The sequence below is a fragment of the Rosa chinensis genome, chromosome 2 (assembly GCF_002994745.2).
Source record: "Rosa chinensis cultivar Old Blush chromosome 2, RchiOBHm-V2, whole genome shotgun sequence".
Lineage (NCBI taxonomy): Eukaryota > Viridiplantae > Streptophyta > Magnoliopsida > Rosales > Rosaceae > Rosa > Rosa chinensis.
In genome coordinates, this window is record NC_037089.1 from 49578887 (window position 1) to 49597961 (window position 19075).

The 19075-nt window shown below is 38.9% G+C and overlaps 1 protein-coding gene across 1 annotated transcript; it reads right to left on the reverse strand.

Annotated features, from left to right (window-relative positions):
• Positions 1 to 1246: 1246 nt before the first annotated feature.
• Positions 1247 to 6135, reverse strand: LOC121051265. The gene has a single exon (XM_040513448.1). It carries the CDS (start codon positions 6133 to 6135, stop codon positions 1255 to 1257), a length of 4881 nt encoding a protein of 1626 aa, XP_040369382.1. The 3' UTR covers positions 1247 to 1254.
• Positions 6136 to 19075: the final 12940 nt, after the last annotated feature.

The following is a 19075-nucleotide window of genomic DNA, read 5'->3' on the forward strand; positions in this document are numbered from 1 at the left end:
CCACTCACCAAACTTAAACTTTTAACACTACAAACAACTAAGTAAACATGAAAATGAAAGATGTAAGTAAAGGATTATGAGAAACTCCCCTTTGAAGACCATGATCTTCATTATAAACACCTCCAATCACCAACAAACAATAACGAAGCCTTGTCATCTTTGGTGCTATACCAAGAGTTTTCTTTCTCCTTCATCTTGCATCAAGAGCATGGCTACCTCCAAGTAGGGCTTTGCTTTAAAGACATCTTGCCGGTCCGTTGACTCTCCAAATCAATGAAGAGGAACAAGAGGAGCATCCATGAAGTACATGACCTCCTCTTCAACTCCCAAGCTACCAAGCAAGTAAGGCTTCAATCGGTGGCCATTAACCTTGAATGTGCTCTCATTACTTGGGTTCTTGATCTCAATGGCACCATGGGGAAAGACTTTCACAACTTCAAAAGGGCCATACCACCTTGATCTAAGTTTTCCGGGAAAGAGTTTGAGCCTTGAGTTATAGAGAAGAACAAGTTGTCCTTCCTCAAATGTCTTCTTGATCAACTTCTTGTCATGATAGGCCTTGGTTCTCTCCTTGTATAGCTTGGCATTCTCATATGCCTCCATTCTAATTTCGTCAAGCTCACATAGATCAAGTTTCCTCTTCTCTCCCGCCTTAGCAAGATCAAAATTTAACTTCTTGATAGCCCAATATGCTTTATGCTCCAATTCCACAGGCAAATGACATGCTTTTCCATAAACTAACCGATAAGGTGACATGCCAAGTGGAGTCTTGTAGGCGGTCCGATATGCCCAAAGAGCATCTCCAAGTTTGGTGCTCCAATCTTTCCTTGTGATCCCCACAATCTTCTCTAGAATGCTCTTGATTTCTCGGTTTGAGATTTCAACTTGACCACTTGTTTGGGGATGGTAGGGAGTGCCAACCTTGTGCTTGATGTCATACTTCTTGCATAGAGCTTCAAAATGCTTGTTGAGAAAGTGGGATCCTCCGTCACTTATGATGGCTCTTGGAGTGCCATACCTTTGAAAAATGTTCTCTTTGAGGAACTTGAGCACAACATTGTGATCATTCTTGGCACTTGCAATTGCTTCTACCCACTTAGAAACATAGTCAACTCCAACAAGGATGAATTGGTTGCCATAAGAGCTTGGGAATGGTCCCATGAAGTCAATACCCCAACAATCAAAAATTTCTACTTCCATGATGTTGGTGAGGGGCATTTGATTCCTTGAAGCAATGTTACCACTTCTTTGGCATCAATCACAAGCACTAACATAGGCATGTGCATCTTTGAAAAGAGTAGGCCAATAAAAACCGCAACTTAGTACCTTGAATGCCGTCTTCTTCCCTCCAAAATGACCTCCACAAGCAAGTGTATGGCAATGAGAAAGGATACTAGGAACCTCCTCTTGAGCTATGCATCTTCTCAACATTTGATCCTTGCCAAACTTGAACAAATATGGGTCATCCCACAAATAATGGCGTGCTTCCTTGAGGAATCGCTTCCTTCCTTGATAATCAAGCTCACTTGGAATGTACTTCCCTTCACTTGCATGGTAGTTCACCAAACTAGCAAACCATGGGAGCTTTTTGACATTGATATTGAACAATTGCTCATCCGGAAAAGTGTCCTTCAAAGGAATGGAGGAGTCATCACCTCCTTCAACCAATCTTGACAAATGATCCGCCACTTGGTTTTCTTTTCCCGGTTTGTCTTTGATCTCAATATCAAACTCTTGCAACAACAAAATCCATCTTATCAATCTTGGCTTAGCCTCTTTTTTTGACAAAAGATACTTCAAGGCACTATGATCCGTGTGCACAACAACTTTGGTACCAAGCAAATAGCTTCTAAACTTCTCAAGAGCAAAGATAATTGCAAGAAGTTCTTTCTCTGTTGTGGTGTAGTTAATTTGTGCATCATTCAAGGTACGACTAGCATAGTAAATAGCACGAAGTACCTTTTCCTTCTTTTGAGCCAAAACCGCTCCCATAGCATAATCCGAAGCATCACACATTAACTCAAAAGGAAGAGACCAATCCGGTGCAATCATGATAGGAGCTTGAGTGAGCATCACCTTGATTGTCTCAAATGCTTTCAAACAATGTTCATCAAACACAAAAGGAGCTTCTTTGGCTAGCAAATCACAAAGAGGCTTAGAGATCTTGGAGAAATCCTTCATGTACCTTCTATAGAAACCGGCATGTCCAAGAAAACTTCTAATTGCTTTGACATTATGTGGAGGTGGTAACTTAGAAATGAGCTCCACCTTGGCCTTGTCAACTTCCATTCCTCTTGCACTCACCACATGCCCAAGAACAATCCCCTCATTCACCATGAAGTGGCACTTCTCCCAATTCAAGACTAAGTTGCAATCTTCACATCTTTGAAGCACAAGTGCCAAATGGTGTAGGCATTGATCAAATGAATCCCCAAAGACACTAAAGTCATCCATGAACACTTCAATGAATCTCTCCACCATATCACTAAAAATGGAAATCATGCACCTTTGAAAAGTTGCCGGTGCATTGCACAAACCGAATGGCATTCTTCTATAGGCAAATGTACCATATGGACAAGTGAAGGTAGTCTTGTCTTGGTCTTCTGGAGCAATGGGGATTTGATTGTAGCCACTATACCCATCAAGAAAGCAATAATACTCATGGCCGGCAAGTCTTTCTAGCATTTGATCAATGAATGGCAATGGAAAGTGATCATTTCTTGTGGCATTATTGAGCTTTCGGTAGTCTATGCACACTCTCCACCCATTTGCCACTCTTTGAGGGACAAGCTCTCCTTTATCATTGGCCACAACCGTTATGCCACTCTTCTTAGGAACCACTTGAACCGGTGACACCCACTTTGAATCGGAAATGGGGTAGATGACACCAACATCAAGTAGCTTCATTACTTCCTTCCTCACTACTTCTTGCATTGGAGGATTGAGCCTCCTTTGTGGATCCCTCCTAGGCTTCATATCATCTTCAAGGAGGATCTTATGCATGCACATACTTGGACTTATGCCTTTGATATCAGCAATAGTCCAACCAATGGCCTCCTTGTGTTCATCCAACATTCTAAGTAGCTTTTGTTCTTGCAAAGCACTCAAACATGAAGAGATAATTACGGGCAACTTGTGGTTTTCACCAATAAAAGCATACTTTAAATGAGAAGGAAGTGGTTTCATGTCAAGAGTAGGAGGATATTTAATTGATGGAAGTAAAGGAGTAGAGTTAGCAAGAGGTACCTCAACCTTTGGTTGCAAATGTGGAGTGCAAGGCCTTAAGGCTTCAAGTGTAAGCTCGGCTTCTCTGGTTGCCTCCTCAATGAACTCTATGCCATTATGATGCAAACATGTCTCCAATGGATCTTGAGATGCATTTTCAATGAAAGTTTTCTCCACCATCTTGTCAATACCATCCAAAACGTCAATCCGGAAACAATCATAGGCATTTGATGGCTTACTCATTGCATCAAAGATTCTAAAAGCAATGGTAGTATCATGAACGGTCATGGTCATCAACCCCTCCTTGACATCAATCTTAGTACCGGCGGTTGCCATAAATGCTCTCCCAAGGATGATAGGCAACTCCTTCTCATGGAGAGGAGCCTCTTCCATGTCTAGAATGATGAAATCGGCCGGTAGGATCAAGTCTTGTACCTTCACAAGAACATTTTCCACAACCCCTCTTGGGTAAACAACACTCCTATCCGCCATTTGCAAAGAGATAGCAATGGGCCGGATTTCACCAATTCCAAGAGACTCATAGATACTATAAGGCATTAAGTTGATACTAGCACCCAAATCCATCAAAGCTTTATCAAAGAAAGTTTTACCTATCTTGCATGGAACGGTGAATGAACCCGGATCTTTCAACTTTGGTGGAAGCTTCCTTTGCAAAACCGCACTAACTTCTTCACTTAGACACACTTTCTCATCCTTCTCAAACTTCCTCTTGTGGGTACATAGCTCCTTGAGAAACTTGGCATATGTAGGAATGGTTTTGATTGCATCCAAAAGAGGGATGTTAATCTCCACCTTCCTAAATAAATCAAGGAACTCTTTCTTCACCTTCTCATTCTTTTGCTTCAATACCTCTTTCCTTTGAAATTGAGGATAAGGAAGGGAAATTTCTTTCTCTTGAACTATCTTCATAGGAGGATTGAAGGTGATACCTCTTTTGAATGGCCTTTCTGTTGGAGTAGATGTAGAGCCTTCTTTGTCATGAGTTCCGACCTTGACATTAAATTCGTTCTTCAAGGCTTCCTCTTGCACTTCTTCTTCTAAGGCTACTCTCAAACCCAAAGGCTTGTCAAAGGCATTCATCTTGTCATTCAAAGCTTCTTCTTCACCATCATTAAACCCCAAGATGACTTCTCCATGTGACAATTCTCTTGCCTTGCCCTTTTCTCTCTTTTCAAAACCAGGTGGCTCCCTTGGAGTTACAACTTCCTCATTTTTAGGCATGTACACATTGTTCTCAACTTGCCTCCCACTTCTTAAAGTAGTAATGGCTTTGGCTTCATGCCTTGGGTTGTTCTCCACTTGGCTTGGAAACACACCTTGCTTCCTTTGGCTTAACTCTTGGGCTAGTTGTCCCATTTGTATCTCAAGCTTGCTCATGCTTTGGTGAAGGACATTAATCTTCTCATCTTGTTTTGCTTGAGTACCCTTGTTCTCCACAAAGAAATTCATCAACATGTCTTCAACACTAGGCTTCTTCAATGACTCTTGAGGTGGTACTATAGGTTGTGGTTGAGGTGGAGGTTGATAAGGTGCCCTTTGGAATTGATTGTTGGCTCCTTGATTGTTGTAGTTGGAGGAGCTTGCACCTTGATAGCCACCACTAGATCTTTGAAAACCTTGGCCTTGCTCACGATTGCCAAACCCTTGATCTCGGTTTTGGTTGCCTCCCCACCCAAAGTTGGGGTGGTTTCTCCATCCGGGATTGTAGGTGTTACTATATGGATCATTTCTTGGCCTTGGTTGGAAACCAACTTGGTTGCATTGCTCCATATCAACTTGAAGTGCACCTCCTCTTGGACAAAGCATTGTCTCATGTTGATCATTCTCACAAATTAAGCACACTTGCTCAACCATCTTGCTCGACATAGGTTGGAGTTGCTCTCGGTTTCCTTGAGTATTAAGAATCAAGTCTAGCTTCTTATTCATGTTGGCCTCAATCCTCTTCAACTCAATTTGCATTTGAGTATTTGGTGAATCCATCTCATACATACCTCCTCTTCTGTGTTGATCCTTCAAAATGACATTGGCTTCTTTCACCGGTCTTCTATCACTTTGATTATCATAGAGTTGGGATGACTCGGCTAATGAGTCAAGAACACTTTCCGCTTCGATCTCATTCTTCTCCATGAAGCTCCCTTGACAAGCATTGTCAATTCGTCTCTTGGTATCTTGGCTTGACCCATTGTAGAAAGTGCTCAATAACAACCATTTCTTGACACCATGATTAGGGCAATTTTGCTCCATGTCTTTGAATCTCTCCCAAGACTCGTGAAACAATTCAGATGGAAACTCTTGGAAAGTCATGAGTAAGTTCCTTAATGCATTGCTCTTTGATGGTGGAAAGTACTTCTTGAGGAATGCGGCTTTCATGTTATCCCATGAATTGATACTTGCCGCCGGAATCTTGTACAACCAATCTTTGGCCTTATCCTTCAATGAGAAAGGAAAAAGCCTTAGCCTAAGGTTGTCTTCATCAATACCATTGAGTTGGACCGTTGAGCAAACTTCATTGAATAGCTTGATGTGCCTAAATGGATCACCGGTGAAGCCACCATCAAAAGCCGGTAGAAGTTGCAAGGTACTTGGCATAATAGAAAAGGCATGAACACATGGTGGCAAGACAATGCAACTTGGATGATTTGTGAAAGTAGGAATGGTGTAGTCCTTCAATGGCCTTGGTTCATCACCCATTTTTAGTTTAGGACACTCCTCCCTTAGTTCCCTTAACAACTCCTGTGCTCTTTGATCAATGTATTGAAATAGAGTGGGTGGACCGATGGGACAAGGTTCTTCTTCACCACTATTCTCTTGAATGATATAGTCTTGATCGTCACTTGGTGTGCTTGGAGGAGATGGATGCTCTTCACTTGATTGAGCAATAAGATTCATGCACACCTATAAGAATTCAAAGCAAAGGTAAGTACACAAGTTGCAACACAAAAGAAAACAAAAAAAATTGCTGAAACAGGGGAAACGATCGATCGTTTATACCCTGAGATCGATCGTTTTCTCAAAAAAAAAAAAAAAAAAAAAAATTGGAACGTCCAGTCGAGATCGATCGTTTTTTTCAAAACGATCGATCGTTTTTGGTATTTTTCCTCTCTGACACTTGAAAAGATCGATCGTTTCAAAGCTGAGATCGATCGTTTTCTGGGAAATCTCAACAACAACAAAAATTCAAAGAAAAAGTAAAGTTTCTAGCTTCCCCGAAGGCAAACCGAGCTAGGAATCGGATTTCACTCCAATCCCCGGCAACGGCGCCAAAAACTTGTTGAGCCAAATAGCTACCCTCAAGTGCAAGAGGTACAAGTTATAGAATAGAGGATTAAGTAAGGATGTCGAACCCACGAGGATTGGTAAATCCTTTCCTAGCTAGGGAAAAACCTAAAGGAAAACTAGAAGAATAAACAAATGTACAATCACAAACAAAGGCTCACAAGTGAGTACAAGTTCATGGTGAGTATGTGCAAGATGGTGTGTAGAGATTTGATTTGATGTTGGGAATGGTTTCGATTCAAATTCAAACAACAAGAGCAAGAAAAGTAAACTAAGCTAATTAAACAAGTTGTTGTCAAATGGATGAGAGTTAGAGCTTAGATTGTCCACCAAAGCCTCCCTTGTATGCATTGATGCTTAAACTACAAGTGATGCAATCTCAAATACCCAATTACCCTCTTTGCATCCGGATAAGATTGCAAAGGCTTAAACTCCTTTAATGTTATCAATTCTAACCGGATAAGTCTAGAATTAACTACCTAAGAACAATTCCTATTACCGGATAAGTCTCAATTCATTGTTCCTAGATGCATAAAGCTTTGAGTTTAGATAATCATGCAAGCAAACCAATCCTAGATCTAGGTGATTTTAACTCACAACCTTCATATGCACACATGGTGTGCTTTCATGCTCTTAATGTCTAGAGGTGACTAATCTCAAAACACTAATCATGAGATGACAAATGCATTATACTTGAACTAGTCAAATTCCAATATAAGCATTCACTTCTTGAATTAGCATGTGAAGGTGGTAATGGAAAATTGCATAAAACATAAGATTCACATCAATATCATACAAGATTGGCTAGGGCTTTCAACCCTAGCCCCAACAAATTCACTACTCACTCATAACTAGATAAACAAACTTCAACATTCTAAGATACATCAAGAATAAAGAGTTAAGGAGTAAGAGTGATTATTGATGATGCCAAAAGTGGTGGTGGAGATGGGTCTCCAAGCTCATGAGGTGGTGGATGTCTCCTTCTCCTTGCTCCAAGCTCTTGATGATGTGGGAATGGTGAAAGTAAGAGCAGCTAGTGATGATTTGTGGTGATGGAGGGTTATGAAAGTGTTGAGAAGATGAGTGTAGTGGTGGAAAAATGGAGGTTTTCTGCTGCCCAGAAAATGGTGGCCTTCCTTGAGAGATGAGAGAGAGAATCCAGATCCCTTTTGCCTTCCTTCCGTGATGAGAGAGAGAATGAATTGCAGATCCCCTTTTTGCCTTCCTTGCAGCCTCTCTTTCGTGCATTGCAGCTGGATGGAGTTGAGTGAGTGGACTCCCCCCAATTCAGCCATCCATGTTCCCCTTGGTGTCAAAGTGTGCAAAAGTTGTCTCCCACCTTGTCTCCCCACAAAGCTCCAAAGTGTGCAAGAGACAAAAGCACAATGTGTAGGGAAAATATCTGAATTTCAAGTGAGAGATTCACACAATTATGCTCCTCCATTGCTGGAGAAATGATCCTCCATGAGTGGCGGCTCGAGGAAAAGTTCACTGGAAAAGTCGCCGGAAATGCCGATTTGTAATTTTCTTCCAATCTCCGTGTCTTCTTTTCCTTGCTTCAAATCTCCGCATTTCAAGCCTCAAATAGTCATTTTATTATTAAAGCATGGATTCCTACCAATAAAAGGAAATGGATTAAAAAGAGTAAAATAGCCTGCAAGACAAATCAATTTCTAAGTTATGGGGCACAATTGCATAAGTAATTTATGACTCAACATTGGAGAAGCAAAGTCTTATAATTGGCCAAATTTTTGTTTGGCACCCAATGGTTGAAGTTGCCCTAACTTCCCTAAGAAACATGCTTTGTAAAACAAGTGAGAGGCTTTAGAAGCAACCAATGAGGATTTTGGTTGGGCCTGAGTGTCTGAAATGCTAATTGAAGCAAAGTTGGTGATTGCAGCATCACCTAGGGTGCCATCACCATGATGGACGTCATCCATGGAATCATGGATAGGGACTGTGCCAGCCCTAGGCTAGTGGTGGAAGGCGGCGGTGCACTAGGTAGCGGCGACAGTCATACTTAGTCCAGGAATCAACCTTTGATTCGTGCTTCATTTCGCTCAAAAAATGGATGTCCGTGTGAAGTCTTTAGTAGACAGATCATCATATCATTACCAGGATGACCTATCCTATCATGACAAAGCCAATATGTGTCTAAATCCAAGAAATCTTCTCTCATAACTTTATTGGATTTAATAGCTCGAATAGTGACATAGAGTCCACTAGAGAGACACATAAATTTCTCTAAGATGCGCCTTTATTCGCAATCGTTAGAGGTATTGCAAAGGAACTCATTTCCATTCTCTACATGCGTTTTTGCATGGAATCCGTTGGCTATTCATAGGTGTGATTGGCCTTAGGAGGGTAGAGAGTCTCTGTGACAGTAATCAAGGTCCCATTTGGCGAGTGGAACTTGGACTATTCTATGTCCTTGAATTAATACTGATGGCCTAGCCATCATAGTCACACAGTCATATGCTCAGAATTAAAATGGAGTCATGAAAAGAACTCAAAATTTTATTCATAAGCCAACGGAGCACATCATTGTCTCTTAACCATTAGGAGAATCTAATCCAAATGCTACTAATGCAAAACAAAGGTAGTCATTTGACTTTTTTTGGCAACTCCAAAATAAATATAACCAGGTGAGTAGAGAGATGTCGGTGGAGCAAAGCTCCTTAAGTATCACTTATCTCAAAACCTTCCTAGACATCATACTCATTTTGGATGAGATTATGTGAAGAAAAACTAAACCAATGGCATTTACTACAAAGTATATGGCAATTGTATATTACATCTCTTGGAAAAATAAAGACTTTTGGCGATCTATTGATCCCAGCCAGATTTGTAGTCTTCAACCCTTCACTTTAGATCATCTTCTTGATCTTCTTGTTCCATACAGTGGGCTTCTGTTGCTTCACAATATGCTTTGTAGGAGGTGACAATATTTCCACGAGCTCTACAAATGTGTGCCCAATTACCGGACAATCCACATTGAGAACATACATCTCTATGCTCAGACTCCATTGATTGAGGCGCTTTGAAAGCGTCATTTGTATGTCTCTTTGTGTTGGTGGCGCCACTAACATGGCTAAAGGCGTTGCCTCCCTCTCTCTTTCCACATTAACCTCTTCGGTTCCCTGTTCGCCTATTTTGGCGGTTACCTTCCTCATTAGAGTGAGAACATGGACCAGAATGTCCATAATTGTCCCTAGACTTAGGGTTTCGATCATGGTGCCCTCCTTCAGGGGCGCGACTATAATTGGACTCCGGAATATGCTCTATTCCCATGGGTCTCAAATTGTAGTTCTTCACAAGGATGTTGTCATGTTTTTCAGCAACATTCAGAAATCCAATGAGCTCATGAAACCTTGTGATCCATCCTGCAATAACATGGATTCGATAGTTCTTAGTAACCATTAATGCAGAGATGGGGAAGGTAGAAAGAGTCTTCTCAATCTACATCGCATCTGTGATCTCTTTACCACAGAATTCCATTAAGAATTTAATTTGAAGTGCTTCTGAGTTGTAGTCAAGAACTGACTTGAAATCACATAAGCGAAGGCTATGCCATCTCACTTCTAGGTTAGGAAGCAGGGAGTCACAGACGTTGCCAAATCTTTCTTCGAGTGAGATTCATAGCCTTCTGGGCTCTTTTTCATTCATACACTCGTACTGGAGCGAATCATCCATATGACGAGTCATTAGGACGATGGCTTTCGTCTTATTTGCCTCTAAGGCTGCTCTATTTTCTTCCAAAGCTTGAGCTTGCTCAACAGTTAACACGTCCTGGCTAGGCTCGAGAATCGTATCCAGAATTCCATCGGACTTGAGATGCTGGCAGACACCACGAACCCACCTGTGATATCTAGAGCCATTTATTCCCAATATAGCAAAGTCCAATTTGTTCAGGTTACTCATCCTGAAAGAGAACAAGAAGAATTTGTTAGTTTCGGAGAGGAAAAAGCTACCACAAAAACATATAAAATTTCTGAGCGTAATCGCTTCCAAGAAATTCAATTCCAAGTGGTATTGGATTAGATCAAAATAATGACGTAAGTGGTTGATCATAAATTCTCTACAAACTCTAAGTTTGATGATCTCAACAAGCTCCAAGCTTAGAGTGAGCAAGAACCCCCACAGTTCAGCTTAATTAGGTCTCCCCTATGATGAAAAAAGGGGGGTAGAAAAAGGGAGTTTGCAAGTCCTCGAGAAAAAGAAGAGAAATTGAATAAGAACTCAAAAAAGGGAACTTTTAGTAAAAAATATCTTAAAATAGGTCGCCAGAAAATTTGGCTTGCAAAAGTCGCCGGAAAATGGTCGCCGGAGGTGGCCGGAGCTTGGCGGTGGGTTGCCCTTCCTTTCCCTCTCCTTTTTTTCTTTTTTCTTTTTCCTTTTTTTTTCTTCTCTCTGGCTTTTGCCCAGGCCTGCTGAGGAAAGCAGGGCCCTGACTTTTTTTTTCTTTTTTTCTTTCCGGGCCTTGACGTCTTTTAGCCTGCGTGGCGTCTGATGCGCTCAAAGCAAGCGCATAATTTAACCCTGAAATGTCGTTAGTAGTATAAGTAAGTAGGGATCGTTCTATCCGGGGATTGAGGGTACACTTGTAATTGTGAAACAAATAAAGAAAAGTATTATTTACAAAAATAAAATAAAGAATATAAATATATACAATTGTATAAACAAATAAAGAATTAAAATAATAAAGTATTATTTACAAAAATAAAATAAAGAATAGAAATATATACAAGTAACAAAATAAAAAGGGAGGGGGGTTTAAGAATTATAGAATTGAAAATTAAGATAAATAAAATAAAGAAAATGTAAAAACATATATACAAGGGTGGATCGCAAGGAACAAAGATCAAAACCACATCCATATGTAAGAAATCCAATTACAATTCCTATAGTTGATTTTAAATGTCATGAGAGAGGAGTTGATCATGTGAAACATTCGAAAGCAAATGATTTCCCATATTTTACTTTTCAATGCTAATTAACCTAAGCGAAAGCACCTAGATTAATCCTATCAAACATGCAATCAAGCCCTAGAAAGCTAGTCAATCATGACATGTTCAACGCATTAGACATAGAGAAAGGCTATCAACTCAAGTGTACAACTTAGTATGGAAAAGTCCACCTAATTGCAATCCTCTTTAATTAAATTCGGTCTTTGCACAAAACCTTTACTACTTTGATTCAAGTTTACACAAAACGAAAAGTCGATTTCATGTTCTTAAACCTAGCACCAATTATATCAAAACCCTAAGTGTTTGCAACCACATAAGATTAAAATACAAAAGTTTTCTATCATGCAAATTTAATTAAACAAACCCACATAAGCAACATAAAAATCAACATATAGAAATCACAACTTTATCTCAAAACATATAAACGGGCTTTAAACCTTGCCCTTAACATTATTTGTTAACTAGAATTCATAGTTTTACAAAATCAAACAAAGAAAACAAGAGAAAGGATATAATACACCTTGAAAGATGAATGATAAAGCCTTGAGACGAAGAACTTGAAGATCCTTGAAAGCAAGCAATCTTCTAGGGACGACACAAGGGTGGATGGCGGTTGGGAAATTGATGTATTGCATGGCTTCTCTTTCTCTTGGCTTGAAAATAAAGAATAAGAAAACTAGAGAATGAAAAAGAAATATGGAGAGGAAATGGAGAGACAAGGAGATGGAATGGATGAAGGAATGTGTGGAAAAATGGAATGGAAATGGAGAGACAAAGAAGATGGAATGGATGAAGGAATGTCTTTTGAGAGTGAGAGGAGAAGTGTATTTATAGCCCAAAAAATGATGAATGGAGGGTGGAGATGAACATAAATGAAGGGCTAGATATGTTAGACAAATTTGTAAAAAATATATTCCCACTTGTTTATCACTTGTTCAACTTGAATTGATTCTCCTCCTCAAGATTTTCCACTTGGTTGCAACTTTGATTTTCCTCCTCAAGATTTTCCACTTGCTTGCAACTTTGATTTTCCTCCTCAAGATTTTCCACTTGCTTGCAACTTTGATTTTCCTCCTCAAGATTTTCCACTTGGTTGCAACTTTGATTCTCCTCCTCAAGATTTTCCACTTGGTTGCAACTTTGATTTCCCTCCTCAAGATTTTCCACTTGCTTGGAGGTCCTAAAAATAGAAACTAATAAGAAAAATAGAAACTTTCCTAAAATGAAAAATGGCAACTTACTAAAAATGATAAATAGAAACTACAAAAATATAAACTTTCTACAAATAGGAACTTTCCCAATCAAAGAATGGAAACTTTCCTAAACAGGATTTTAATAAGGAAATAACGTAAGAAATGTAGGGAAATGCAGTTAAAACGTCGCATTAAAATGCTCCTATCAAATTCCCCCACACTTAGCTTTTGCTAGTCCCTTAGCAAAATCACACTAAGACACACACTAAGACTCAACGAAAATTAAAGACTCTACAAAAACAATGACTCTATTGCCCTTCAACTTTTTGTCTCAGAAATCTCATACTTTCACAACATCAAGATTAGCACTCAACCAAGATTCAATGTTAGGCATTCGAGAGTTAATTGAAACACATAATTTACACATACACAAGTAGGACTTGGTTGTGACAATGGTGATGGTTTCTGTTAAGCATGCTTCGAACAAGTATGATTCATATCCTCACAAGTTATATCCACTCTTTCTTCTCTCAGAATTCAAGACAATGCTTAAAAGCTTATAATCACTCAATTATATGTGAGAGAAAATATTTTGAGGCAATCAAATAGCTCACATATATAAGAAACGAAAAGCACTTTGTGAATATAATTTTTTTGAAAAGATCTCATGAAGGATATCAACTACTTGCACGGATGGACCCAAGCCATAGGTTCAACTCTTGTAACTCATCTCCACATCAAGGGCTGTCCCATCTTAAGGATCAAGAAAGTCTTCTTAAAGGTTGTAATGGGGCCAAGGCTCACGGTTTTAAGAAATGAAGGGTAAGGATTTATCAAAGTGTCCTAAAAACCTAGCAGAGCACATGTACATGTAGAGACCTCAAGAAATCCACCAAGGCATTGCAAAAACGTCACTTTCCCTAGAGGTAACATAAAAGGGCCTAATGTTTTCATGTTGGGCCAAATCTTCATTGTAAACTTCCCTAGAACTATAGTGGAATGGACAAAGGCCAAATTTTTCTGTAGTGGGCCTTCAGTTCAAAGTAAACTCCAAAATCACTAAGTACGGGGGACTAAAATCCATAAACATTTTTCTTTCTTTTCTTTTCTAGCCGTACACAATTTTTTTTTTCTTTTCATTTCATTTTTCACGGCTTTCACATATTTTTTCTTTATGGACAAGTCTACCCCCACACTTGAACTTTCACCTCTTCTCAATTTTCATCCTTAGCACCAAACCCACGTAGTATGTCTCAAAAGATAGCTCCACTGAGTTCTTAGAACAAAGGGTAGAGTTGTAACTATACTAAGCTTCATGGTTAAGGGTTTTAAGGGTGATGAATGAAAAGGCTTAATGTAGGCTCAAAGGGACTTATCTAGGGGGGTCCCACGACGGGCACAAATAGGGACACAAGTTTATATGTCAATGGTGGTAATTCCTAGGGTGCCTCTATCCTTTCCAGAATCAGGGCCATGTATTGATATAACGTTTCAACAAGCACAAGAGTGAATTCTAGCATTCTCTAGTCCATCAAACTTAATCTATGGCAAGTAGTCAATCAAGAGGAAAGAATAATGAGATCATCAAAATATTGCCAAGAAATTAAGAATATTTTTCATTTATCACTCCAAGAAAAAGGGACATGGCTCAAATATCTCACATGGGCTTTTATGAATCAAAACTCATCCTAACATGCTCATATTCTGTACCAAGGTTACGAAATCCATATCCACTACACATGCATGCATTTTTTCATATATCTCAATTAACCAAAGAATACCATTTTAAAAATCATCTCAATTTTGTGATCCTCTTTTAATCATGATTTCAGAGATATAGAATCATCCTAGACAGTTGAAAGGGCATTCTAAGACTCAAAAACAAAAACAAAAGTAACCAAAATTTTTTAAATTTTTGACATTTTTCGAATTTTTTTTGTATTTTTTCAATATATATGACTCAAGATAAAAGTGTAAATCCCTTCCCCCACACTTAAATATTGCATTGTCCTCAATGTAATCAATTATTAGCATGCAATGAGACACTTAAGCATATAGGGATGAAATTTACGAAAATGACTACTAAAACAAAGGAAAATTGGAGAAGTAAAAGGGAAAGAGAAAGCAAATCTGCGTTGACGACTCCTCCACAGCTACGTTGGAATTGGGTTGCCTCCCAAGCAGCGCTTAATGTTTAAAGTCTTTCAGCCTAGACTTGTACCTCCATTTACTCCTTTGGAGGAGCGGTATGCGGGCGAGTGGCTTTCGCATTTCCCTTGAGCTCAGCCTCAACTCCTACGGAGATGCAGACATGGCTTAGTATAGTGTAAATTTTTTTTTTTTTAATTATAAAAATATATATATTTTTTTAATTTTTTTTAAATATAGGACTCAAAAATAAAAGACAAAAAATATATATAGGACTCAAAATGAAAGACAAAAATATAAATCCCTTCCCCCACACTTAAATATTGCATTATCCTCAATGTAATCAATTAAAAGCATGCAATGAAATAAGTAAGCATAGATAGAAGACATTTACGAAAACAAATCCTAAAATAAAAACAAAAGAGAGAAATTGAAAAATAAAAAGAAATAGGGAAAGAGAAAGCAAATCTGATTATATTCTGAATTGGATTGTCTCCCAAGTAGCGCTTGTATTTTACGTCTTGCAGCCAGACGGTACCTACATTAAATAAAGTTAGTAACTATAATTAACAAAGAAATACAAAATAAAAACAAGTAAAACTATTAATTACAAACTATAAGTATTAACAAGTAAATTGTACATAAGACACAAGTGAGTATAAAACGTGAAAAGTATTTTTACAAGTTTAAAGTGTGAAACAACAAAATAATTTACACGTATAGAGTATTCACAAGTATTTCTTTTGTTATAAACATTATTGATAACGAATTAAATTCCAAGCGGTAAATCAAGTGAACGTGCGGCCCAAGTATAGTCGCCTAGACACAAACTCCCTTTCAAATCATTTGGGCAACCTTACTGAAATGGCCAGGTGGGGGAGGGCGAACACGAGAGGAAAAATCCATTTTGGCATGAGCTACTCCCACATTGTGGTTTATGCCCATTTGCAAGCACTTCTGGATTCAAAAACCCGTCATGAACGTTGTCCCCTTCCTAGACACCATTCCACATAGGCTATACTTACTAAGATGAAAAAGTTCATAAGTGTGAAGACAGTTCAACAAGTGTTAATAAAGGCCGCCCTCAACCTTAAGGGACCTGAGCTAGGTACCAATAAGGGGTTTAGGCCAATATTAACAAAAGAGACTTCACCTATTCCTCTCAATTAACAACCTACAATTAAAATTCGTGTTCAATAATATAAATAACATCCTAGTTAATTTAAACTAAGTTTCAAACAATTTATATACAACAAATATATATACAATAAATGATACAATTTAGCAAGTGATTTTTCAATCCCCGGCAACGGCGCCAAAAATTGATGCGCTCAAAGCAAGCGCATAATTTACGAAAATAATACTAAGTACAAATAAGTAAAAACGAAAAATAAAAGATAAGGATAAAGAAAGAAAATCTGATTTGCATGGGCCGCATGCCTCTTTTCTTCTCTCTTTTTTCTGATGCGGGCCGCACCTCCTCTTCTGGGCCTGCTGCCTTCTCTTTCCTCCTTTTTTGTTTGTTTGTTTGTTTGGCTGAGCCGGGTCACTATCGTGGGTCACACACCCACCGTTTTTTTCTTTTCTTCTTTGTGTTATCTTCCTGCTGGTTCTCCAGCAGGACTGTTGACTCGTCGCCGGTCTTGTGCAAGCAGGCTGGCATGCGGAAGGGACTGGGCGAAGGTGACATCGGCGCTAGGCTGGACTGGAAGCTGTTTTGGACAGTAAACTGGGCATGCCGATCCAAGACGGTGGTGCAACAAATTTGACTGGCCAGTCCGATGCGTTTATGGCCGGTTCTTGAGGTTCTGTTCCCGGTTCCTAGAGTCTGGGATCAGGGATGTGATGGTGGCCAACTGTGACGACGAACGGGGGTCTGGAAGACCGTGAACCGGGCAGGGATCTTTTGCTTATTTTTTAGGGCAGATTTTGTATTTTTCCGGCCGATTCTGAGGATGGCACCGCCGATTCTAGGCTCCTAGGATTGAGGACTTCAATATATGCGATGGTGGTAGCTAAGGTTTGAAAGCTATGATTTTAGGGTTTCAAAGTTAGGGATTTGTGCTGATAACGTGTTTAAGGAAAACTGAATTGGGAGAGAATTGAATCATACTTTCATTGATAATATGGGCCTCTTTTTATAGAGGATTACAAGACATAGAATCAAAGTTGTACAAGGAAAAATAATCGTACAATTAATCGGATATCTATGAATATCTCCGAGAATATCTCTAATTTAAAACCCTATTACAACTAGGACAAGTAACCTAGAGTTTGAGCCAAACACATATTCTTGATTTACTTGAACAATTTATTTATTTTTTAAAACTTTTTCTAACCCATTATTCATTGGAATCCATTAAGGCCCATTAACAAAATATTAGTTTTTTTTAATTTTTTCTGTGGGAAATGGGTTGTTCGAGAATTATATAGCATTATTCATTTCAGAGAGAGAGAGAGAGAGAGAGAGATGTTTGAGCTCAAATTAACACTTTCCCTGACAATGGGTGTCTCGAAAGAATCCGGGTTAATTCTGCGAAGTTCGTTAAATTAAACTTTGATGCTTCGGTTCTTAATGGAAATGCGGCTGCTAGCTTCATTTTTTTAGACTGCTCTGGAGTCCCCATCTTGTCGGTCCCAGAGGCTTGGCTCATGTTTCTGTTCTTGTTGCTGAATGTTTGGCGCTCAAGGACGGCCTGTAGGCAGCCTTATTAAGGGCCAATTTATCCAACATCATAATCGAAGGAGATTATCCAATGTGTGAGGGATTGCTATCATATTCCTTGGAGGCTTCTTTCTATTATCAGAGATATCAGGAGTTTGTTTTCACGTCTCCATGTCAGCGCTTGTGAGCATGTTTTCAGGGAAGCCGATTTTGTTGTTGATGTTTTGGCATCATTGGGTCACAAACTTCCTAATACTACAGCAGTTTGGTTTGACCAGGTTCCAATCGAGGCTAGAGCTACCATTCAATTTGATTTATTAGGTTTTGATTGCTTGTGTGGCTTTTCCTTGTAATTTTATTTTCTTCTAAAAAAAAAATCCAGGTCAATTTATGTGGCTCAAAGCATATATTATCGATAAGTTTGGAATATATTATTTAGAGGCAAAATAAAGCCTACATGAAGATCAATCTCTGATGCAAATCTTGATATTTATCAATTTACTATTAATTATTCAAAATTTGATAATTAAAGATGATTTTCTTGCTTAAAAATATGATGCAAGATGGGAAGATATTGACATGCAAGCTGCAACTGTTGGAAATAATTGGTTTGCATTGAAGAAGGAATGATGGACGTGCAAGTTGTTAAGTTGGTTAAATAGGTCCACAAATAGCACCTTAGATTCACTTTAAAAATGGAATGAGTTCTTTGGTGTCGATAATATGTTTTCCTAAGGAACAGACTTTGCAGAACAAGTGATGGGTCTTAGAAGAAATCAATGAAGATTTTGGTTAGGCCAACACATCACAATTGGCGTCAGAAGCATAGGAGTTGCCATGTTTGGCGTCTGAAATAGGTGTGCGCCTGCACCGACATTAGACTGGGGTCGGCGGTCCGGGTTCCTTCTTGAATCATCTTTTGATTCTTGCTTCTTGTTGCTCTCGAGAATAGATGTCCGTGTGAAGTATTTAGTATTTAAATCATCATATCATAACTAGGATGACATAATTAATTTGTTTTGCCAAAGTCAATATGTGTCAGAATCTCATAAGTCATCTCTTATGACACTATAGAGAGAGATTCTTACGTAGGGCAAAAGTACCACATGGCTAGTAGAGCTGCCCAATTAGTGAACATGCAAATGAATCTTTTGGGTATTTCATTTTAATAAGTAAGGATAGTTTTATAACACACTTAAAATTTTCTAAGCTTTGATTGGACTGCCCCACCTCCACTTGGTACGTTTGTCCTATGTAAGAATTTCTCAATTGAAGCAGAAAGTCCAACCAATTACAAAATTTTATTAAATGACGTGGCTCTGCCACATCAGCTGCCATATAAAGTGGAATGCATATGGTACCCCAAAAGGTAGTTCACCTAACATAAACTTAATAAAAATGTGTTCCTATTTGGGGAGTAAGGTTTAGAATTTCATTCTTGTTTTAGCAGATACAAAGTGAAATGTCGTGTACGACATAAAGAATGAAATATGGTGCTTTGGTTTTCTTTCGGGTACATTGTTTCTTCTTCTAAGTTCAAACTCACAATGATGGTGAACTATGTGATCATTGATAACCTG